This window comes from Sphaerodactylus townsendi, linkage group LG12 (assembly GCF_021028975.2).
Source record: "Sphaerodactylus townsendi isolate TG3544 linkage group LG12, MPM_Stown_v2.3, whole genome shotgun sequence".
Taxonomy (NCBI): Eukaryota; Metazoa; Chordata; class Lepidosauria; order Squamata; family Sphaerodactylidae; genus Sphaerodactylus; species Sphaerodactylus townsendi.
Genome location: NC_059436.1, coordinates 36,332,125 through 36,356,767, shown reverse-complemented (window position 1 = coordinate 36,356,767; position 24,643 = coordinate 36,332,125). Strand labels below are relative to the sequence as shown.

At 47.3% G+C, this 24,643-nt stretch overlaps 1 protein-coding gene across 11 annotated transcripts in view; it reads right to left on the bottom strand.

Moving 5' to 3' along the window:
* Positions 1-19,188, bottom strand: part of NSMF (NMDA receptor synaptonuclear signaling and neuronal migration factor) — a 53,563-nt gene extending 34,375 nt beyond the window's left edge. For 10 of the 11 annotated variants that reach the window (XM_048512297.1, XM_048512302.1, XM_048512298.1 and 7 more), the window contains exon 1: positions 19,010-19,188. In XM_048512297.1, coding sequence (XP_048368254.1) covers positions 19,010-19,080 — 71 coding nt within the window. In that variant the 5' untranslated portion in view covers positions 19,081-19,188. The remainder of the gene's footprint in view (positions 1-19,009) is intronic. The other variant, XM_048512306.1, reaches the window with a different exon arrangement.
* Positions 19,189-24,643: the final 5,455 nt, after the last annotated feature.

Here is a 24,643-nt window from a genome sequence, read left to right as displayed (position 1 = left end):
CACCCACAAATCTACATCAAGAGAACTTGTCCCTCAAATATGTGGGCCCTAGGATTTGAATTTGAAATTTTATGCCAATACCGTGGGGCTAATGACATGCAAGTGGCATCGTAATGCCACTTATGGGCAGCATCCAGCAGGTGGCCAGAAGAAGAAGAAGAAGAGTTTGGATTTATATCCCCCCTTTCTCTCCTGCAGGAGACTCAAAGGGGCTTACAATCTCCTTGCCCTTCCCCCCATCACAACAAACACCCTGTGAGGTAGGTGGGGCTGAGAGAGCTCCGAGAAGCTGTGACTAGCCCAAGGTCACCCAACTGGCGTGTGTGGGAGTGTACAGGCTAATCTGAATTCCCCAGATAAGCCTCCACAGCTCAGGCGGCAGAGCTGGGAATCAAACCCGGTTCCTCCAGATTAGATACATGAGCTCTTAACCTCCTACGCCACAAACATGAATCAGAAATACACGTATGTACACACACACATGCACACACACTGACAGGGAAAGGAGCCCCCCCACAAGCTCCCCCCGTGTTTACTAGGCACATGGAGAATTTGCACATCCCTTCCATTCCAGATCCAGGGGGAGTGCCAAGCATGCTTCGCCAGTGGCCCGCAGAATCTTGGAATGAAACACACAGCCCTTTTCTCAGTCCCTGCCAGCCAGGCTGGATCAGAGAGAAGGAGCTAGACAGAGTCATTGCTGCTGCTGCTGCTGCTGTTCCAGCTAAATTGTCACGGCTTTCAAGGACACCTCTTGTTCTGTTCTTTTCAAACCTGCTTGGCCGCAGAAGTGAGCAGCACTGGCTTTTGCAGCCCAAAAAGAAGGTGAAGCTCAATGAATCAGGGGCTCTTCAGCTGGAAAATCGCATTCTTTCCATCTCTATCACCTACAAGTGGGTCACGGCGTTTTGCCACAGCCTTGCACCATTCAAGGTACCACTGATTCCCATTCACATCTCTAGGCAACAGATACAGTTGTCCCTTCCAAATCACTGGGGTTAAAATTGCAGCCCCCCCACCCCTCCGGGCAATCTAGAAATCCGTGTAAATTTTTTAACCCTCCCCTTCGTATTAGAAGTCTGATTTTTTTCCTTTTCTTTTAACGTTTAAAAAGAAATTGTGTATATTTATGGTATTAAAAGATAGAATAGGTTGATATTATACACCATTATATATCTATTTTATGCATTGCTGAGTTTCTAAACTTTTTCCTAAACTGTGTTGCCTGTTGGCCTTTGCATGTTGTCTGTGGCTTCCACAAAACTCCCCCAAAATTCCTATTTAGTTTCTTATGCTAAACCCGTGACGTATCAAAACCATGATGGGGAAAGTCGTGATGTGGAAGGATAACTGTATCCTGAACAAAACAAGAAGCTCAACATTTCCCAGATACAAAATCCTAGAACCACATTTTCTTACATCCCAGGTATTTGGAACTAAGCTATCAGTGATGACAGACAGATGTCACAGCCAGATCACCTTCACATCTAGTATCAGTGATGAGATAAAGGACCGCTAAACTGCCCTTCTCAAATGCAAGTAGTGGAAAAACCCCACCAAATAGCTCAAGAAAAAATTCTACAAAAGGTTCCCCGTCTGTCCAAAACTGTCCAAAAGAATTAAACCGTCTGTCCTTTATTTGAATTTTATCTCACACTTTCTTCAAAGAGCTACAAAGTGCCTGTCTTCCTTTTATCTCACAGCAACTTTGTGAGGTAAGTCACACTGACAGTAAGAAAGAATGCTCAGCTCAAGGAGATTCACTAAATTTCACATCTAAGTACAGATATGAACCCAGATCTTCTCAGCCTCACTTCAATATTTCTATGCATTGTAACCTTCCTGTTTTTCATGTTGGTAACTGGAACAAATTTCTTTGAAACAGGTATTTTGAAACAGGTGTGTAACCATTTCTTCACACTCTGCAGGTATGAGCCCTGCATTGCCTGGGGCTAGGCTGGCTTTGCAAACAAAGTCACAAGTTTGGGTGCTGTGTGGTTTCCGGGCTGTATGGCCATGTTCTAGCAGCATTCTCTCCTGACGTTTTGCCTATATCTGTGGCTGGCATCTTCAGAGGATCTGATGCCAGCCACAGATGCAGGTGAAACGTCAGGAGAGAATGCTGCTAGAACACGGCCATACAGCCCGGAAACCACATAGCACCCAAGTGATTCCGGCCGTGAAAGTCTTCGACAATACAAAGTCACAAGTGTTACAGCCTATGACTGTTTTTACTAGCCATGCATATCTATCAGTCACCATTATCTCCTGATATCTCCCTCGACTGACACTTCAATCATCCAGGGAAAACCTGCTTGTGCTCCCTGGTCCAAAGGAAATCTTAACCAGGGCCAGGGCCTTTTCAACCCTGGCCCCAGCCTGGTGGAGCACTCTGTCCAATGAGACCAGGATCCTATGGAACTTGATACAATTCTGCAGGGCATGTAACACAGAGCATATGGTTGAGGCAGCAACAGTTACCATCATAAGAACATAAGAACAAGCCTGCTGGATCAGACCAGAGTCCATCTAGTCCAGCACTCTGCTACTTGCAGTGGCCCACCAGGTGCCTTTGGGAGTTCACATGCAGGATGTGAAAGCAATGGCCTTCTGCTGCTGCTGCTCCCGAGCACCTGGTCTGCTAAGGCATTTGCAATCTCAGATCAAGGAGGATCAAGATTGATAGCCATAGATTGTCTTCTCCATAAATCTGTCCAAGCCCTTTTTAAAGCTATCCAGGTTAGTGGCCATTACCACCTCCTGTGGCAGCATATTCCAAACACCAATCACACGTTGCGTGAATCATGGCCTCTTCCCTCCATCCTTCTGTCCCCACCCATCCACATAATTTATTTTGTTTATGTTGCCTTTTTTTAAGATTAAATGGGGCTCAGTGATAGTGATATTTTGCCATCTTATTTTAATATACAGCTGTATAGTTTTAAAAGTTTTAACTGACAGTAGATGATAGGATTATTGTACTTGGATTTAAAATGTTGAAAACCACCCCGAGCGGGGAAGGGCAGTCTAGAAATCTAATTAAAAAAATTAAAAAATAAAGATTACTGCTCAGAATGCAAATCCAAATATACGTGGCATTTCACAGAATTTTAAAAGAAAGCAAAAATACAGGGCTGAGCTTACAGTGCAAATTGAAACCGTGGAGGTGGGAGCTGCAATTGGGTGGTGAGGAGTGTGCTAGGGAAAAACATGAGGAACTGTGGTTACCAGAGGTGTAGCAAGGAGGAAAAGTGCCCGGTGAACTTGTGCCTCCTCCCCCCTCGTCCTGCCCCAGAACGCCCTCGCCACACCCCCACAGGGGGGCACGCCCGGTACACACACACACCGGTGGTTACGTATGATTATGCTATAGCTGCGTTCAGATGTCCCGGACTGTGATTTCTTTAAGCCAGGGTTTGTGTAACTAACTCCAGTTAGTCTGGCAGAATCATGTCACGCATCTAAGTTTATGCACTTCTTGCCTCTTGTCCTTCCTCCCGACAGGGAGAACATTCTTTTTACGCTGTCATCTCTGTGCCCATTACAAGGGGCAGTGCTATGAACCAAAAACTGGTGTTTAACCACAAAGATCAGCTGCTAGTTGAAAAGTCTGACTGTTGTGTCTTAAAATCCATAACCTGTAGTGTTTCTTTTTTCTCCAAATCCACGAGTGTTCTGTTTACTTTGAAACTGAACATCCATATAAATGTTGGTGATCATTCAATGCGATGTTTAAAAAGTGTACCTTTTTGGGGGTTTTTAAAGGATTTATGTATTTGAATAATCAAGGGCCCATTAACTACCTGCGTGTGGCAAGGTACCGTCCAGTTTAGTAAGCGTTAACTCAATGTTTTAACAAAATGTCATAGGTATATTCTTGTATAGAATGATCTGAGTCAGTATTGCTGCTTTGAAACAGCTACGCTCACTGTTTGTTTGTTTTTTCAAATAAATATTGCAAAGCTGGAAAAGTGCAGACAAGGGCAAATAAGATGATTAAGGGGCTGGAGCACCTTTCCTATGAGAGAAAGCTAAAGAGGCAGAGACACCAGCCTAGAAAAAAAGGTAGTAGAGTTTTATAAAATTATGCATGAGATGGAAAAAGTTAATATAGCTTTTTCTCCCTCTCCCACAGTACCCAATGAACTTGATGAACAACAGATTCAGAAAAGACAAGAAGTACCCCTAATTTAATTGTGGCATTCACTGCCGGAAGATGTAGTGACAGTGACAAACTTAGATGGCTTTAAATGAGAAACAGAGTCACAAGAAAAAGATTAACAGAGGACTGGTTTATCAGGGGCTGTTAGCCTGTGACTAAAAGGGAAATTCTACTTTTAGAACAGTAAACCTCTGAATCACAATGCTAGGAGACAATATCAGGAGAAGGCCTTGACTTCTATTCCCTGTTTGCTGGAGTCCATCATAGCTGGTTCGGCCACAACGTGAAACAGGATGCCGGACTTCACGGACCATTGGTCTGATCTAGCAGGGTTCTTTCTCATTATGTTCTTCATGGGAGGTTCAGCCACCTTCTAACACAGGGGTTAAATGGGCAACAGAAATCTTGATTAGCCCAAAGTCTAAATGTTTTGTGCTGGCAATTTCCCCCTTGGAAGCAAATAATGACAATAATGCATTCAAAGGTATCACATGGACTTCAGAAGTGGGCAAATCCACCCAGAACGTTGACGTTCCATGATAAATACTACAGACATGAGGCCTAACAGCTGCTTGGGGGTGCCTCAATATGGAATGTAAACTGATGGTGGAGAAGGAAGATGTTAACTTTACCCCCTGGGGCCATGTCCTCAATCAAACATGTCACCACAGGCTGGGTCCTTTGCACAGCAACCTGGGTCTTTCTTGGTGGTTCCACATCCAAGAGAACTCAAAAGGGATAGCTGCCCAGCTAATCGGGAAAAGTGAAACAGACTGTACTTTTTTTCCACCAAAAATGACAGAATAGTATATCAGTCTGCCATTTCCTGGACCTTTGTTCTAGAATGCTCTGCTTGGGTTGGGTCCTAGTGCCTTGGGGACAGAACGAGGTGAGCACTAGGACCCATGCAGAGTATTCCAGAAGAAAGAAGGTCCAGGAAATGGCAGGCTGATATTCAATTCTACTGTCATCTTTTGGTGAAAAGAATATAATGAGATCTGTTTCATTCTGCTCAGGGAGGTGAATGGGAAGAATCACAAGTTTCAGATCCCCCCCCCTTCTGACTAGTTTTCCTTTGAAAGGCAGTTTCTCTGACAGTTTTGTGCAAACACGCAGCATGACAACTCAATGGTGTTACCACTTTGATTTTAAAATAAGTCTTTGCGGAATGCATCAGCACCCCTCCCCTCTCCCGAAGCTGCAGAAGCAGCTTGCTTGGCCAAGCAAATGGCTTGAGAATTTTCTATTCACAGGGGTCTGATCTCTCCTCTGAAGATAAGGCTTTGTTTCACATCTCCCTTGGCTATAGCAAGCATCCCGTTATAGCCGTGTGTGCACAATCTGTAGGTCTTGCTGCCGGCTCCGCTAATTGAGAAGGTAAATTATAAGGATCCCAGCGGTGGCCTGCGATCTTGAAGCACAGCGCCTCGGAGCCTGTCACTTCCAAGCCATGCTTGCTGAGAGGGTTTTCCATCTAAGCAGCTTTGAAATATAAGCATTTAATTAGCAGTTCACAAGCCACTGCTTCGCAAAAAGTTGTTCAGCACTAGCTGATTCCTGCTTGCCTGCATGGCAAGTCCTATTCCCTCCTCCTGGGTTAATAATGCCTCTCTGGTATCATTGAATATTTTGGGATGGCTCCATTCTCACCCAAATAAGGTAGTGGGGAGCAATGAGAGCAACTAAGGCAGGAACACAATATGGAAACGGGTCAAATCTGTAGATGTTTCCCCTCTTTCACTCTTATCTTATGGTTTCTGCAACTTTTTTTTGAAGGGCGGGGGGTTCTCTACTATCATTCTCATCAGTGAATCAGGGAAAGGACCAGCAAAGAATGTTGCCAAAAACATATGAAGATAGAAAAAGCAAATTGTCCCCAGTTCTTCTTTCCAAATAACCTAGTAGTCAAAAGAGATGCATGCCCTCCAGCTGTCTTGGTTGAAAAAGGAGGATAAGAGATAAACAAGCTGGCCAGTAGCAAGGTAGCTGCAGCCAGATGTTGACCACTGTACTGCCACTGTACTGCCAGTTGCCAAATCATGCACTAAGGATGCTGTCTGGAAGTTCCAGTGCAAAACTAGAAGCAAGGGCATGTCTCTTCTCTCTCAGCTTGGCCTGCGGTGACCTTCTCACAAGCTGAAAGTTTGATCCCTCACTTTCCCTTTGGGAAGTAGATCCACTGGAGTAGATATTATCACAAATGAATTATTTAAATCAAATCATCTTGGTAGGCAGAAATCCTCGCTCCAGTGTTTTCACAGATAAACATGTTTGGGGTTATCCCAAAATCTTGGCATAAAATAACAGTTCTAATTTTTTAGAAGTCAATGTTTGGACTCAAGCTGTTTCTATTATTGTACTTGGGTAAATTATATTCTTCATATTTATTGGGAATTTTAATCAACAAGTGTGAACAAGGTGATATTTTGGGCCAGGAAGAGACAGGATTCAGGAGGAACAGCTCAGCTCTGGATCACTGTTTAGTGTTATACGTCCGACAGAAAAATACATTCACTTCTCAAATGGTTTTCTTTATGTAGATTTTATTGATTTGAAAGGGGCCTTTGACACAATTCCTAGAAAAAGACTCTTGGAAAATCTGCTGCACTCGCCAAGATTGTCAAAAGGTTAATGTGGCTTATGCAGCAATTTCATGCAGACCTTCTAACATAGGTCTGCTACGGTTATTGCGGTGAGCTGACTGAATCATTCCACTTCAATGATGATGTCAGACAGAGATGCCTCTTGGTTACATTTTTTATGTAATCTATATGTGAATGATCTTTTGACTCATTTTAATGTGTCTGGTCATCCAGCTCATTGGGTGAATTGTAATATGCCAGTTTTGTTCTCTGCTGATGATATTGCCCTGTTATCTAAGATTGCAGTTGTTCTTCGGAAATCTTTAAAAACTTGTTTGCAATATTGTATTAGAGAAGGCCAGAGAATAAATTACCAGAAATCTAAAGAAGAAGAAATTCTACCATTTAATCATGGATGCTGAACAGTGGAGAAATCCAACAAGTCAGCAGTTTCCATATTTGGGTATTTCAAATATGAAATAGAAACAGGCACTCCATTAGTTGCTGATAAGAAATAAAGCAAACAGTTGTGCTAGCAGAATATTCATCTCTTTTTCTTTACTGGAGGAGGGAATTATGTTCCTGGTGCTGTTTAAGTTTTCAATCTAAAAGTTGTCCCTATCGTTCTTCATGAAAAAACCATAAGGATTGCTTCAGTTAATAAAAATGTCAATCATTTTCTCTGATTCTTTTGGTGGAATCTGTTATATATTTACGACTGTATAGCTGGCATAACTCTACATTCTGAATTTGGTTAACCTTCCCTTGAAGAAAAGCTTGGTTGCAAGCATTCAAACTATTTGGGAGGCTTTAAAAGGATTCTTATAGATCTACCTGGTTTAAGACTGTTCATGGGAAACTTTTGGCTGTCAATGTTATTTTAAACACAATTCAGGAATTTGGTTTCCATGCAACATTTGCTTTGGTGAACAGCTGGGTAAAATTAATTGATTATCACTACTTTTTAAGTACATCATACTTATTTCTCTCTGGGTTATTTTTGATGGGATTTTTTGCATTCTGTCATTTCGCCTCCAAAATGTCTTCTCTCTTATATTTCTCTATTTACCTCTCCAAGTCTCTTAAGAGCTTTGGCACTGGCCAGATCAAATGCCCACTTTGCGTAATTATGAGAGGTAGGTTTTGTTCTTATCTTGCTCAGAACAAATTTCCTCATGTTCTTCAGGAAAGACTGATATCATTGAATACATTCTCCTAGGTCCTTTCCGCACGGGCCAAATGAAGCGTCCCAGGGACAGCAAAAACGCCGTCCCTGGGAGAGCGTTCGATGCAGCAACGCCGTCCTGCCTTTCCCCGGGAGGCGTGAAGTCGTCCCTGAAAACCTCGCTCATTGAGTGAGGTTTTAAAAAAACTGTGTCTTCCCTGTGGCGTGGTGCGAACCGCACTGCAAGAAAGCCGCCCCTTTCCCCGTCGCTCCCACTCACCAACCTCTCCAGCATCGCTCAGGAGGACTGCAGGGACCCGCCCACGCTGTCCTCTGACCTCCAGGGGTCGGAGGGCAGCATGGGCGGGTCCTTGAAGCCCTCCTGAGCAACACTGGAGAGGCAGGTGAGTGGGGGAGGGCGACCAAGAGGCGGCTCTGTGCAGGCTAGGGAGGGAGCCGGGACCACTCGTGCAAGCAGTCCCCACACCTCCACCGGCATAAATTATGCCGGTGGAGAAGCGCTTCCGCCGCCTTGCACAAAGTGCCGTAGAGTGCCCAATGTATATAAACCTTAGAAGATACTACATTTCTTCACATTTGTCTCATCCCTATGAGATGGCTGCATCTCTACTTGCTGATAAGGACTGCAAAAAAAATCCCTAGCAGCTGCAAACTTTAAAAAACCCTCTTCTGTCTGTTGGTTGATGAATGATCTAAAATAACTATTTACTGCTCAAGATCAATGCTTCATAGAGGTTTTATCGGATGACAGCAAAGGAAGGAAAGATACTTCTCTCCCAGGACATCCCGGGCTCACTGCAAAAAGCCAACTGTAGCGAACACACATTGCTGCTGGTTCTTTTCGACTGTATAATGCGGCCAAAAACCAAAGCACCTTTTCTGAAAGCATCACAGTGATCAGATGCTCAGAAAAACCCTACAGATCTAAAACCAAGGATACAGGCACATGGACTCAGACCAGTATTATCTAAAGGTCCTTTCATGTGCACAGAGATATATCCTATCAACCCGGAGGAGAAAAGGGTCCAACAAGAGACCTGTTTGGTGTGAACTCTGTAAAGAAAAGTGATAACAGCACAGCGACAAACCTGTACAATCCCTGGGCTGGAATACAGAACAAGCAGGGGGAGACTAGAGCCCCTCTTCCTTCCATACCAAAATCCCAATCAAAATCAGGTCCCTTCAGAACTTTAGAACTGTGTCCCCATGAGAAATTCACAGATGGTGTCCTGCTGCCAGTCCCTGGTGGGATCACACGTTAAACATAGGCTCTTTCCGCACGGGTGGAATAGAGCACCTCAGGGATGGCAAAAACGCTGTCCCTGGGGAGGGGTTCGCATGGCCACCGCCACCACATCGCAACAGCGCTGGTCTCGCCACCCCCAAGCAGCGCGAAGACGCTGCTTCCAAACCTTGCTCCCTGAGTGAGGTTTTTCGGAAGCAGCGTCTTCCAACTGCTGCCGTGCGAACGGCAGCAGCTGGAAGGCGCCATTCCCCCCCCCCCCAACCCTGAACGTTGTACCTCGTTGCCTGGCTTCCGGCGCGTCGCAGAGGCCAGGGGACACGCCCCCCTGGCCTGTGACTCCAGAGCCTCCGCTCCAGCCTGTGGGGGGGGAGGGTGTCCCCTGGCCTCTGCAACACACCAGAAGCCAGGAGACGAGGTACAGTGTTCAGGGACGGCTCAACCTGAGCGAAGGCTGAACCACCACCTGCACCCCTACCGGGACCATCCGTGTGAACAGTCCGGGGGGGGGGGGCATCGGCATTGTTTATGGCGAAGCACCCCCGCTCGCGCCCATGCAGAAAGGGCCATAATGTGTAATTTGAGCCAAAGAAAATGAGCTGTAAACCAGGAAGTTCCCAGTTCAAGTCAAACCTCTACTATAAACGCATCAAGTGGGGAGCAACCAGCCTAGATTGGGGGTGAAACACAATATGGATGCAGAAACAAACTCTCTAGCTTTCCCCACAGGGATGACTTCACCTGCCATCTTGTTTCCTGGTATCTACAACCATCCTGTCAGCCTTTTTTTGTGCTGTGAGGGAAGGGAATGCTTCTCTTCTTCTTCCCAGGATCAGCCACCACACAACCATATGGGGATCATATCCATCCAGGTTAAACGGGCTGTTTACAAGGGATTACAGAGATGTGAAGTGCTCTGAGTACCCTGAAGTACAATAATAATATCTAGTGACTTTACAGACACAGGAAAGAGACAGCTGGGGGATTTGCTCAGCACCAACCAGTGTTTGTTCAACATGTGCCATTACAAAAAAGAAGGAGCAATCATAATTTTGCACACAGGCTATAGTTATGTAGAATAATGAAAACTCTGTGTGCAATCTTTTTTTTAAGGATATCATCTTCCATTCAGGGCTGCGTTTTCTTCATGTACAAATGGTGTAACTGGAACACGAGCAGCCCATAAGCCTATCCTGATGTCCTAATTAGTGTGCCACGTCTACTTTTCTCAGCATGTAAGTTAGAGCTAGAACATTAACTACTAGCTTTACTGCAGTGTACAATATGGGGATAGTTGCATACTGGTTGTAAGGCTCCTGGAAAGTACAAGATGAGCTCAACAGACTCCAAAGTGCTCCGTCGGTGATAATCATCATGCCTTATGTTTTGTCCAGGGCAGCAAATATTTTGCAAAGCGCTTCATTCCAGCCACGAACTGGTCCATTCATCAATTTTCATCAGAACAAAAACTCATTCCCTTGGTTATTTTTCAGATCCTCATATATGCTCCAGGTGCCATCCTTCCTGGATTTTCTTGGGATACTTGAACAGATTTGCTGGCAACTACAAAAGGGACAGCTGCCTCTGGGCATACTGAGGTTTAAAAAGCCGCTTTCCCCAAAAAAACTATTTCTAATCCCAAGAGGAAAATACAAGTTTGTGATGAAAGCAAGACAGGGACAAGATAAAGCCGAGCTGGTCAAAATTTTAACAATGGCGCTGATGGGAAGAGACATTTCCCTAAAGAGAATTGGACAGAAATCATCACTTTATTATGACAGAGTCATTAATTTGGCAAATGGGAGATGCTCTGCAGACCAGCTAGCCTCAGGCTTCCAAAGGCACTTTTGTAGCGGAGGCAATTCCGCTTACAAAACGGAGCCTAAGGGGAAGTAAAACACTTTGTACCGCAGCACTCAAAGGAAATGACAGAAGAAGAGAGATTGGGAGGGAGGAAGCAGGTAGGCAAAGGGGCCCAAAGGGCATGGGATTTAATCATGCAGAGGGTGCAATTGAGGCAGTTTTAGAGTGGGGTGGGGATTGCTTGGGGGTGGTGGTGGAGAGAAAGATGAGCACAAAGTTATTTCCAGAGACGTAAAAGTAGTGCAAGAGTTGTTTCAGCCCTGCATTTTAACCCAGTGAAATTTGCCATTTTTCAAACGCACAGTGCTCCTGTGCATATAAACACAGAGAATAAATAGCCCAGCTAAGAGATGTGAAGCTGCCCTTCGATAGAGGGTGCTTTTCAAAACAAGGACAATATTATGACCAGGGTTGTTGGGAACCTGTGTTCACATATTCTTATCAGCCTACCAGCATGGCCAATTGGCCATGCTGACAGAGGCTGATGGGAATTGTAGTTCCTGAACATCTGGAGAGCCGCAGGTTCCCTACCCCTGATTATGACTTTCACAAATAGAGTATTTGCACACTGAAGCATTCACGATCTGGGGGAATGCAACCACTTAATCTCAGCCTTAGATGCACAGAAAAAAAAAGAATCACTCAACATCTGGTTGTCAGGACACTACTAGCAGAGAAATGTTAAATATATTTCCCTGCCCTTGCTAGGAGGGTCAAAAGGCTTTGTAGTTTATCCCTACTTCCCAAAATCACTCACACTTCTGCCAAACTACACGATGACCTAAACCAGTGGTTCTCAACCTTCCTAATGCCGCGACTTTAATACAGTTCCTCACGTTGTGGTGATCCCCAACCATAAAACTGGTATAGATAAAATATAAAAAGACCACTTTCTGATGGTCTTAGGCAACCCCTGTGAAAGGGTCGTTCGACCCCCAAAGGGGTCGCGACCCCCAGGTTGAGAACCACTGACTTATACAGTCCAGATCATGATATGCCCTGAACACAGAGCAAATGCCTGAAGGAAAGCATCTGAAGAGCAAATTGTTCTAGGAGATACAAGCAAGTGAGACCTGCCATATGCTATAAAGGGGAAGGCAAAATAGGGTTGCTGCCAATTTGACATAAGGTGGAGCATTTATTTCCACCTCAATCTATCTCTATCCTAAAATCCCTGCTTGTGACCTTCAGTCTTCCATCCCTACCACTTCCACTGGTTGGAAGGACACCTGCTCCCTTAAGCCAACATATTCTTTTTCCTTTGGTGTCCATAACTATCTTCCCAGACCTCTTCCATCCATTAAACTTTCCTTTTCCACAAAGCATTTTACAAGGGTGAAACCCCACAGGAAAAGGTTTCTAGAAGTGAAATGCTGGCGGGGTTGAGGAAGAGAGATGCATCCCCATACATGTGGCTGAGGCAGTTCCATATCAGTCAAACAAAGGGAATGGGGGCCAAGAATCAAAAGTGGAAGATAAAAGATTGTTCCTTATACAGATCTACTAGCTTAGTGGTTCTCTTTCAGTGCCTTGCAGCTGGATTTCACTGTGCGAAATAGCAACATCCACTTGCAAACAATTGTGAAAGTGGGTTGGAAGTGCATTATTCTGTATGTGTGAAAGTGCCCTTAAAGTTTCAGGCTCCCCAGGTCTTCTACATGCGATCCTTCACATGGAGATGCCAGAGGTTTAACCAAACGCCTGTGTCACTGTACCACAGCCCCCCAGTTGGAGACTCTTTCAGGATCCAACGGACCCTCAACTAAGGACGCAAGGCACTGAAAGAGAAAGTCACAGTGGTTTTTAACCATTGCTGCTAACAGCTTAAAGAGAACAAGAGACTGCTACAGCTTGAAACCCCCTGATTTGGATGACCCAGGCTAACCCAGTTCTATAAGATCTTGAAAGTTAAGCAGAAGTTGGACTTGGTACTTGGAAAGGAAACCACCAAAGCAGAGGCAGGTAATGACAAACCACCTCCAAACAACTCTTGCCTTGAAAATCCTACGGGGACATCATACCTTGGCTGCAACTTGACAGCTCTTTCCACCACCACCAAAGCTAGAAACAGCCACTGCTCATATACACAGATTCACATCTGACACTTCTGTCTACTTCTCTCCCACTCCTCTCCCTGCATAGATAACCATGTTTTTGTAAAGACATAATTGCAGATGTCTGATTAATTCCTCCTCCCCATAAAGGGTACACATAATTTAATGATCGTATTCACTCAATCACTAGCACATACAGTTCCACAAATATGCACTAATGCACTTATTTGTTTAGTCCATTTTTATGCCACCTTCCTCCAAAAAGCTCAGGGTGGCTTGGGGTGTTCCCCTCTCCTCCATTTTATCCTCACAACTACCCTGCGAGTAGGTTAGAGTCGGTTAGCGTGTGTGACTGGCCCAAGGTCACCCAGCAAGCTTTGACACAGAGCGGGGATTCAAAACCTGTGTCTCAGATCCAACATGCTAACCACCAACCAAATGCTGGTATTAAGCTGTTGATATAGGCCTGGTTGAATTAGAGGCTGCACAAATGTCTCAGAGTTGGATATTTTTTAACACGCAAGGCTCATCAAATTGTTGGAATGTGCAAAATTAACCTGGGAAGCCCCGTGCCCCTCCCCGCTTTCGGGGTGCCCAACCCCGCCGCAGCATCGGATATCGGAGGCCCAGCATTCGGAAACGTTCCCTGCCTTCGCAAAAAATGATTTATTGGTGCGTCTCGTTTGGTTGTTTACAAGGGCAAGACAAAGCTGTGCTGAACTTAATTAACCATCTTGGGAAGGGCTCCCAACAGCTACACGGGGACTGAAAACTGAGCGACGGAGGGGACCTGGAGATTTGCAGCAGTACTTCTGAGCAGTCAGCTGATGTTGCCTCCCCACTGAGAGATGGGGCTGCCCCGGCTGTGGGGCAGGGAAGAAAAGAGACAGACCAACTGCCTGGGTTCCAGTGACTGAACTACTGGGCATCAATGATTGCTTATCTCCAGATCACTCCACTGCTATGATTTATCAACCTAAGGACTCCCATCCTGATTTAAAATATTTTTGCATAGTCCCAGGTTTTTCTCTCCTTCCTTGCCAGCACCCAACGTGCACCAGACAGCCATAGAAAAATAAAGGGTTCCATTCCCTTCTTTTTGCCTGCTTTGTCTTGGCGGGACGCGGAGCATTTCCTGCTTCACCACCTCCCAGATCTTTTCAGTGCACGGGCGGCAATCTGCACATGTGTCACGGAGGTCCCTTTCTGAGACCTGCTGCAGAAGACATTTAGGCTGTTGTCCTGAGTATCCCACCTCTCAGCATGGTCTGTTGGGGAGGGGGTGGCACCCTAAAGACGAGGGTCCCCATCACTTCTGGTAGATCATCACCTCATCCTACTGCAATTGTTGGACAAGACCCTACCGGATATGTTTGTGGACCCATTTTGGAACAGTGTTGCACTGAACTATATGAGTATCTCTAAAAACAACTCAGTTCCATGCATTTGGGGTTCCATACATCTCATTACTCTACTACCTACTCAGAAATATAGAGTTCAAGCCCCACCTTTACCAACGGCACACTGCCTTGCCTTGGACAAGCCGTAATCTGTCAGCCTTGGGGCCAAACTATCTTGGACTCTGGAGCTCCATTATGGGACCATCAGAAATTTGGCCCTAAAAAGCAACTGGCAGGGGAAGTGAAGAGGATCGGGGCTACTGCAGTAGAAAGAAAATGGACCCCCCCACACACACACACACACACAACACTCCTGTGCTATTGCTACACTAGGAAAGGGTCCCCCTCTGGGTTTTAAGAGGAAGACCCAAAATGAGATGGATTGACTCTATAAGACAAGCCACAACCCTCAGCAAGGTGGTTAAGAATAGGACATTTTGGAGGACACTGATTCATAGGGTCAGGATGAATTGGAAGCGACTTGATCCTAGTGATACATGCGCAATCCTGATTCTGCCCCCACAACAGATTTTTACAGATCAAATTTTGTGTCTGGAGTTCCCATCACAGAACTCCAGCAATACATCCTCAGTTTCTCCTTCTATACAAGAGGGATAACAGCAACCCACCTCTCGGGTCTGCAGCGAGGCCGACTGAACCGCAAAGCACGTTCCATCTTTAAACGTCATAGATTATCAAAGCAGCCATAGTTCTATATACTGTGGGCGTGTTAAAGTCTTCCTGGGGCTTCAGGTAGTTTGGGGCAATACGTAGCTTGCAGGGGGTTAATCTTGATTCCAACTCCCTCTCTTATATTTCTCAAACCTTTAATGCCCTGTTCACATGTGCACAAACACGACTTGACCGCTCAGCAACTGGCAATGGGTCCCACCTGTATTCCCTCTTTTGGTTCCTCTGCTTTTAAAAATTATTTGACAGCAGACAGCTGGTGTACTAATGTGTCACGAACATTTTTTCTGTGGTTTCTGGCCCATTACAGCAGCAAGTTGTCACCTTGAATCATGTGTGCACAAACCAGCCCTGGGACAGCTCTGTCCAAGATTGGGTAACTTTGGATTTGCAACAGTTCATTCACAGTCATTAAGTGATAAATCCATGTGTATGGTCACTCATCACAGAGTGAATCCTATGAGTATTGTCGAAGGCTTTCACGGCCGGAATCATTGGAGTGCTGTGTGGCTTCCGGGCTGTACGTGTTCTAACAGCATTCTCTCCTGAGGATGATCCTCTGAAGATGCCAGCCACAGATGCAGGCAAAACATCAGGAGAGAATGCTGCTAGAACACGGCCATACAGCCTGGAAACCACACAGCACCCCAATCCTAAGTGTTTCGCAGGATGGGCAAATCTGGCCAAAGAAACAGACAGACAAAAAACACCCTCCCAGCTCGTGGTTTGCTTTGTTTGGGCAGGCAGGGGATAGCTGCAATGAAAAATCATTGGAGCAGTTTCTTGGAAGATGGTGAGGACTCTACTGAGCATGGTACTGGCCCTACTGAAAGACACACACACTTATGGTATGACCACCTGCATAATTTCAGCGCTGCCCACACCTAAAAGAGGAAACAACCATAGTAATCCATTTACCAGCAAGAGGGTTCTGCACTCATGCTGCTTCACGACACAAACACATCTACGCAGCTCTTTGCTCCCCAACTCCTCTCATCATAGGGGTGCGCATTTACTTTTCCCAATTTTGCACAATGCTGTGACAGTCAAACTCAGAATAGACCTTGTGCTAAAATAAATATGCCCTAACGTTGCACCGAGGCAAGTCGAATTCTGCGCCATGAAAAGTCAACACCGGATATTGCAAGGTGCCTTACGCACAGGCAGTCCTGCTAACTCCTTCGGTGGGCAAGAACTCTCCAGGGTCTCAGGGAGAGAAATAAAGGTTTCCATCAACACCTGAAGAGCCTTGAACTAAAAGGTGCTTGGGATTTCAACCAAGGCCTTTCTGAATGAAAAAGCTTTGCTCCACCACTGAGTTACGGCTCTCCTATTTGCCATCCAGATGCTGGAAATCTGGTATGTCGTATGCTGATTTTGTCAGAATTGCTCTGCGGTCTTTGAGATTTCACCAAGTACCTTCCACATGTTTTCAAGCCTGAGAGCTAGAATCTTGTGGAGCTAGATTTTTAAACAGGAGAATCCTATGCTCTCATGCGTGATGAAAACCAGTGCCGTCAGAGACCTGCACTGCACGGACAAACGAGAGAGTTTTGCTTTTACAGTGGGAGAGATTACATCTGTTTGTGATCAACAGAAGATCTTACAATTCCGTGTTTTTTTTAAAAAAGCATCTGAGCATCACGCCGACTCAAGGGCCATCTTGCCCAACACCCTACCGTTACAGGACTCCTGCATCATGCATGTAATAAAGTGAGCTCTGACTCATGCAAGCTTTTACCATAACAAATTAATTAGCCCTTAAGGTGCCAAAAGACTCTTTATTCTTCTGGCTCCAACTGACTAACAGTGCGATCCTAAGCAGCAGTGCACCCTTTTAAATTCACTCGGTTTGGAAAGGTATAACTCTGCTTCAGTCAGCACTGTAACACATCTACCCCTCTGGAATTGACATAAGATTCCTGTAGAAACGCAACCTATTTTTTTTAAAGGAAAGAAAAACCATTCTCCCTGCTAATCATGTTACATGTACTAATAGCTACACACAAACTCCCACAGTGGGGCAGACGGCACCTCTGCAGGGCCATTTCAGGACAGACAACCTCTGCCTGTGGTCTTGCATTCCCGCTCTGAATTGCGCCCATGTGCAACTGGTAGGCATGGAGCTCCAGAACATGTCTTTGGAACACATGACTTGAGCCAAAGTGAACACTCCAAACAGTGAACACTCCAAACAGCATCCTTGCCGTTCCGACAGCGTTCCGGGTACCTTCCGCCAAAACCTGCGCTTCATCCTTTCACCCATTCGTAGCTTTCGTTAAAATAAAGCAACACAAACTTAAGCAGGCTGCGTTTGTACAGGATGAGTTTTATTTCTGATGGTGTCAATCCTCCTAAAGGTCACGTTTATATTTCTAAACCATCCTCCGCAGAGCTTGCAATTTTATTTTTTATCATTTCGTTTCGCCTGCAGATTTGCTAAGCTTTCTCCATACCTTTGGCTTGGCTGAACAACAGTGGCAGAAGGTGCATACAACGCAGCATGTGCTAAGAAAGCGCAGAACGCAGCAGTGATGGAGAGACCCTACCACCTCCCCTCCCACACACACATCTACCCAGGGCGCCTTTTGTAGGTGAATGTGATGAAGTCTCCTTGCAGGTGCGTTGTAGAAGACCGGCAGAGGAGATCCCAAGAGCCAGGAGCCAAAGCAGCGGCCGCCCTCTGCCTAGGCAGTGTCATGACTGCGCACTTCGCTCGCCCGCAGCCCTGTGCTGCATTCCCGGAGCTGGAAGTTCACAGGAGCTGCCAGGGGCTCTTTGGGACACGGCCAACAAAGGTCCCTGGCCGGCAGCGTGCCTGCCGCCTCACACCTCACGTCAGACGCTATTTCGACACAGATCCAAGCGATAGCTGGACTAAAAATACAGAGCGGCATGCACAACTCCCCGGCACAGTGGGAGAGCCGAGAGGGTGGCAACGGCAGCATCCACCCCGAATCCAGGCTCAAATTGGGAAGACACAATGTTCTGGGAATGGGCTCCACACTGCTGGGAGGACACTGTGCTAGACTTGGCATATGGGACATGTTTGGCTTCCCCTCTGACCCCCACCCCACCCCTACCCCAGCAGAGAGAGAGAGAGTGGAAGCTGGGTCCCTCGCTGCAACGATTCAAGAGTTTCTCCCGCCGGATGAAGGCACAAGAAAAGGCTGGTCCGTCCATCCCTCCACGACGGAGCCTGGCTGTGGCTGTGCGTGCTCTTCCTTGCAGGGACTTGTGCCACCTCTGCTATACCAACCCCAAGGTACAGCCAGTCCTGCGCTCCGTTACTAGCAGCGGGCGGGCAGATGCCTCCAGAAAACGCACGTGCAAAGCGTGAAGGCAACAGTCCCCCCCCCCCTTGTCCTTTGTTCCCAGCATCTGGTACCCAGAGGTGCACCACTACACCGCTTCCGTGCACAGAACGCAGAAGCACACTGTCCTTCGTTACACACACGCCCGGGTCAGGTCGCCCTCGCACCGCCCCCCTCCGTGAATAACGACCCTTTCGCTCCCCTCCGCGAACTCCAGACAGTCACCTGAGCCCCCCACCCCACTGAGCGCCACCACCCCTCCTTCCCTCTGTGTTCTTTTCTGCACGATCCGAACACCCACTCTTGCACACGCACACTCGCTTTTGCACACTCGCCCCCTCCGGTCTGCATGCAACCTCTCCCCCCCCCCCGCCCACGCGCCCTCGCCCACGGCGCGTGGGTTGGGGGGAGAGGTTGCGTGCAGAGGGAGACCGGCCAGCAGCCTCCCCATTTACGCACAGCTCCTCCTGCGCCGCCGCCCCCCGCCCAGATCTCGCCCCCTGCCCGCGATTCACCTGACTTTGGCCGCCACCGACGCCACCGCCTCGTTCCGAAGGGCGCGGCGCTTGGAGACGGCCGTGCCCATGGTGGGGGGCTCCCAGGCTCATCTCCCCCGGCGCCGCGCCGAGCCGCCCATGCCCACACGGCCCCGGCCAGGCTGCGAGCGCCGCTGCCTGCAGGCGGCTCCCGCCAGTGGCGCTGCAAGAGGAGGGGGAGGAGCCGAAGCGAGGCCCCGCCCACCCTCCGTCGAGCATCGCGGCTCCTCATTGACTGCGGCTCCGGCGCCGCAGGAGAGGCCGGGCGGCAGCATGGCTATATTTGGCCGGCCCAGAGACGCCCCCCGGCGCTGACATCAGGCGGGTGGGGGGCCGACTCGGGCTTCATTGCATGCCGGAGTTCCAAAAAGGTGTGCTCTGCAGTGTTTCTGAGCAAGTGCAGAAAGCAAGCGGTGGGGGGCGGGGGGGGGGATTTAAAACAGAGATCAAACCGGGACGTGACATTTGCACAGCACTGCGCTCAGTGCGCTGTGCTTTTCGTGCAGTTTATTAATCCAGCTGTAATCGTAGAAAGGACAAAAAAGCCTGAAGAGATTAAGTCGAAAAAGGTCGGGGGAGGGCGGGGAGAGAACCAACGGATCTCCTGAGTGATTTGCATGGCTGTAAAGCAGGGTTATAAAATAGTCTGAATAACTACAATGCTGCTGCGATGGCCAGTGCCACTTCCATAGAGGGTTGAGATCAGGACAGGGGAGGCACAATTGATGGGAGGAATTAGGCATCCGGTCATCCTAAAACCTCAGGAGGGAGTTTTGAGGAGCATACCCAGAATTTGCACTACTGTTAGTAGTTAGAATTTGTTAGTACAGTTAGAATTTGCACTACCTTGCCTATTCTCAACCTTGGTTGAAATAAGATAATTCTGCTCAGCAGCCTCCCTCTGAGTATGTCTAAAGCGTACTTGCATCTCACAGGACAAGTGACAACATTACAACAAGAGGAACGCCATCTCCACCAAAGTTCAGTGACCTTAGGAATAGATAACAGCAGAGGACTGCCATTCACCTGCAACATGCAAACGGCATCTCACAGCCCCATTAACCTACTGACTACAGTCAGCCAGTTCACAACCTAGCTTTGACTCAAAGGTCCCCTAAAGGGCAGGAGTGCCTTCTGTTCTTCCTTAACTGCTATCCCACAATTGTCACCATTTTTCCTTCACTAAAATCAGCAGATACCCATTAGAACTTTGCAGGAAGGCAACATCCTCTAGGAAGGTTTAGGTTGCACCATCCCTGGCCTGCAGGACTTGTAGCCAATTGCAGCCCATTGGCCTACTTAGAAGCACTGCATTTATACATCAGGGCAGTGGCAAAACATGTACTCCATATGCAGAAAGTTCCAGGTTTGATCCACACTGTTGCCAATGAAAAGGATTGGGCCGTAGGTGTTGTGGAAAACCTCTGCCTGAAACTCTTGAAAGTCTGCCTGTCAGAGTAGACATGACTGACCTCAGTAACCAATGGTCTGACTTGGTATAAGGCTGTCAGAGTAGTATCCCAGTAAGTGCCTCATACGGAATCTGATCCTCTAGCTCAGTATTGCCTGCTCTGACAGGCAGGGTCTCTGCGGGAGCTAGACCTTAAGAAAGAAAAATTGGGCATTAAAGTCAGAGAGCTGGTGAGCTGAACATGAAAGATTAATGTTTCTCCTTCCAGTCTCAGTTTGGCTACTGATTTGGACCTCCCCACATAGTAGCACCTGTTCTGGCTGAAGAAGCAACTCAGGTTCACAGAGGTAAGCCTGTTGGACCAGAGGCGTAAGAGGAGAAATGGCGCCTGGAGCAACAACTTCTCCAGGCGCCCTCCCCCCGGCCACTTACCTTGCCAGGGGGAGCCTGCTGCGGGCCGAGGGGCACCCAGCAGCGGCCCAGACAGGCTGCTCCTTTGGCAAGTGGACACTCCGCTGGCTGAAGAAGCAGACTGGCTGGGCTGCCCCTCGGCCTGCAGTAGCCCCCCCCCCCAGCAAGGTAGTGCCGCATGGGGGGTGGGGGACACTTCTTCCTCCCCAAGTGACCAGCTGGCATGCGCCCAGGCACATGTGACCCCGCGCATCTGTGTGAGTGCTCCGCCTCTGTGTCAGACCCAAGTGCCTAAGGGCTGCCATGTCAGGTGCTCAGCACAGGTACAAAAATAGAGAGGTGCATTCACCGTGTTAGTAACAGGTACTTCCTCAGGAACCACAGCAGAGCTCAAATTATTGGTGGTTTATAGTAGAGGAGAAAACTGGAGAAAGCCCCCTGGCCAAGGCAGCCCCCTCTCCAACATTTCTCAGGAGAGAATAGGAATACCAGAGTCCTTGTGGCAAAAATCACTGTCTAACCATTGGCCAAATATGAACGCTCTACACTGCCTTCTGCATGATTTATTTAAAAACTCTGCAACAGTTTCTTCCATGGATTTAAAAGACCGTACATTTTTTGTTTTTGTTAAAAGTATGTTAAAAACACACTGCTGCTGGACAGTATGCTATCACAGTGCAAAATATTTTTCTTCATCTACAGTATGTGAAAAGCTAGGCTACACACAATGTAGCATCTCAGCATTCATGCACCTGCATTCACATAGATGTGTGCTAGAGGTGAGATGTGTCCATTTCCCGAGCACAGATTTAACTTTTAGGGATGTTTGAAAGGGTATTGAGGCCTGAAGAACTAGAAAGGAGCATGAACCACATTTTAACAAGGCATCCCCAAAAGCCAGAAATCAGGACCAAACTGGAACAGAGGTTTGCCAAAGACAGGTAAGATAAAAAAGCAGAGATCATCCCAGGTAAATAGGGACTGCTGGAGCACATGCCTCTGATTAATGCTCTGCTGGCTGCCCCAATTATATTATTTAGGTGTACACTTTAAATGCCTTGAGGGCAGTGGTGGGATTCAGCCGGTTCGCACCACTTCGGCAGATGCTTGCAAACAGTTGTTAAATTTGGGTGCTGTGTGGTTTCCCGGCTGTATGGCCGCGTTCTAGCAGCATTCTCTCCTGACGTTTCAGAGGATCCTCTGAAGATGCCAGCCACAGATGCAGGCGAAATGTCAGGAGAGAATGCTGCTAGAACACGGCCATACAGCCCGGAAACCACACAGCACCCAAGTGATTCCGGCCGTGAAAGCCTTCGACAATACAGTTGTTAAATTATTTGAATCCCACCACCGGAACTGGTTCTTAAATTATTTGAATCCTACCACTGCTTGAGGGTATACACAGAGGTGGGATCCAACCAGTTCTCACCACTTCTCTAGAAGTGGTTACTAATTTTTTCTGAGTGCCGAGAAGGGGCTACTAAAGCAACCTCCCTGCCCAATAGGGACTGCAGGTGCGTGTGTGCGGCGGCACCACTGTTTGAATCCCACCACCATCAGAACCTGTTATTAAAATTTTTGGATCCCACCACTGGGTATGCACTAACAAATGCCACAGGAGAAGGCTTTCTAAGCAACGTCAACAGGAAAGGGAGGAGGCCGTAGCCCCAATTGTATCAGAACACTTTTTTGAAGACAGCGGAGACATGGTGTTGCTTGAGGATCATGTATCTTTCTGCAGCAGGGAAGATGAGCTACAACAACAGACATATCTCACTGAAGGGTAGCATGACCAGAAAAAAAAAAGAAAAAATCACTTTTATTTCCTCCAGCAGCGTGAGTTCAGATATTGTAATTTTTTTTTTAACCTGGAAGCAGCAGTTGTTGCCGTTTCACGCTGCTGCCGAAGCTAAGAGCTCCAATTTGTCTGCCTCTCCACCAGAACTTCCTGGAAAATTAATCTTGCCGGGGCTATAATGGCAGGGATGTTTGCTCGGCTGCGGAGCTCTTTTTTCCTGTGAAGCTCTTAATTGACCAAGCAGCTGAAAACTGCTGGCTGGCCAGCCGTCTCCAATTTCCTCCTCTGCAGCAAATCACCATCAATTTGGACTCTGAACTCTAGCCCCCCCCCCCGACAATTGGTGGGGGGTGCACAAAAGGGGACACCCCACGTGGAGGCAGAACAATGGAACTGGGGCCGTGGCAGGTAACACACCAGCCGAGATAGAGACAGCAGCCCTGCCAGACAAACTGGAAATGATTCGGAAGGGACCCACAAAGGCCACTAAAAGCCTAGGGGACAAACTGAGAATTACTAAAGTGCCTTGTAGAAGAAGTCTTACTTCAGCGGTTATATTATAATATGGGATTATGTTTTCAATCCTTCTCTGCGGAGCCCCTAGGGAAGGGATGAGTCTGCACCAGAGCGCTTTGACTGCTTTTGGTTTTGTCTGGAATTGCTCCACCTTGGCTCTCGCGGTCCCTGTTTGATCATGTCCTCCTTTCGTGCGTTTTGTAGCGTGCACGTACAAAAATCCACATCGGAGCAATGTAGGATAGCAGGCTACCAGTGTAGTGTTACTGAAAACTGTGTTCTCAGGTGCCTACTTGAGAATATATCTGCTTGTAAGCCTTTGCCATTCAGATCAAAATGAGCCCTAACAGATGACCAGAGTACTGAGTCATGCTGGTGTAGTGGTTAGTGTGTTGGATTAGGACCTAGAAGACCCAGGTTTGAATTGGTGCAGCTTGAGGGGCGGAGCCAACAGTATAAAGATACAGCTCAACAGCACCCATGCTCAGTCTGATCCTGGTCTCAGCAAGGTTTGGATTGAGCTCTAAAATGCAGCCCTTGCTACGCCCAATCGCCACATGGAGGTTGGGGGCAGGACAAGCCCTCCTTGCCAGTGTTCAACTGCACCCCTATCCGGAACTCCACAAAGAGTTCTGGACCAGGGTGCAGTTGGGGAGTCGGAGTGGCCCTGCAGTGTTCCCCAGTAAAAGGTGCCCAAGGCTCCAGCCCTTATGCCCCCTCTAGCTATGCTGTTGCTTGGGCCAGTCACACTATCTCAGTGTAACCTCCAGAAGGTTATTGCTATGAGGATAAAATGGTGGCAGGGAGAGCAACAACATGAACTGATCTTGGATCCACATTGGGGATATACTGGGCTGCAAATAGCCAGACAAATAACGTCCGAGCCCTAGCTTTGCTTGCTGAAGATCCCAGGTTCAATCCCTAGTACCCCCAGTTAGAAGGCACTGGGAAAGACCTTTCTGAGCCTCTGAACTGTTTCCACTCAGAACAGGCAATACTAGGCAGGCTGTACCAATGGACTGACTGTTTCAAGCAGCTTGTTATGCTAATTCTACCAGTAGCAATTTCATCCTAGCCCGACTGCTAATGTATGATAGAACAGTCACGTGTGTGGTCTGAAGGTTTCTCACAAATGTCAGCCCAATAAGCTTTTCCCCATGCGGATAATGTGGGGCACTGCAATAGAGGTGACGCCAAAGTAACACCAACCAGAAGTTTGAAATTCACACAGGCATACTTACCCCAAGCCTTGCAGCCGTGCCAAAACTTCTTATCATCTCAGGCAGACGGTGCAATCAATCAGAGGCCGACGCGTCTGTGCTCAAAGCCGCTCATTACAGAAACTCCAAATAGCGTAATTGGGGGGAAAATTATGCCAATCAGGAAATGTTACATCTGCTTATTCCGAATGTTGTGACGGGAAGCCAAAAAAAAAAAAATCTGGGCTGGTTCGTGATGTGTTGCAAGCACAAAGGCA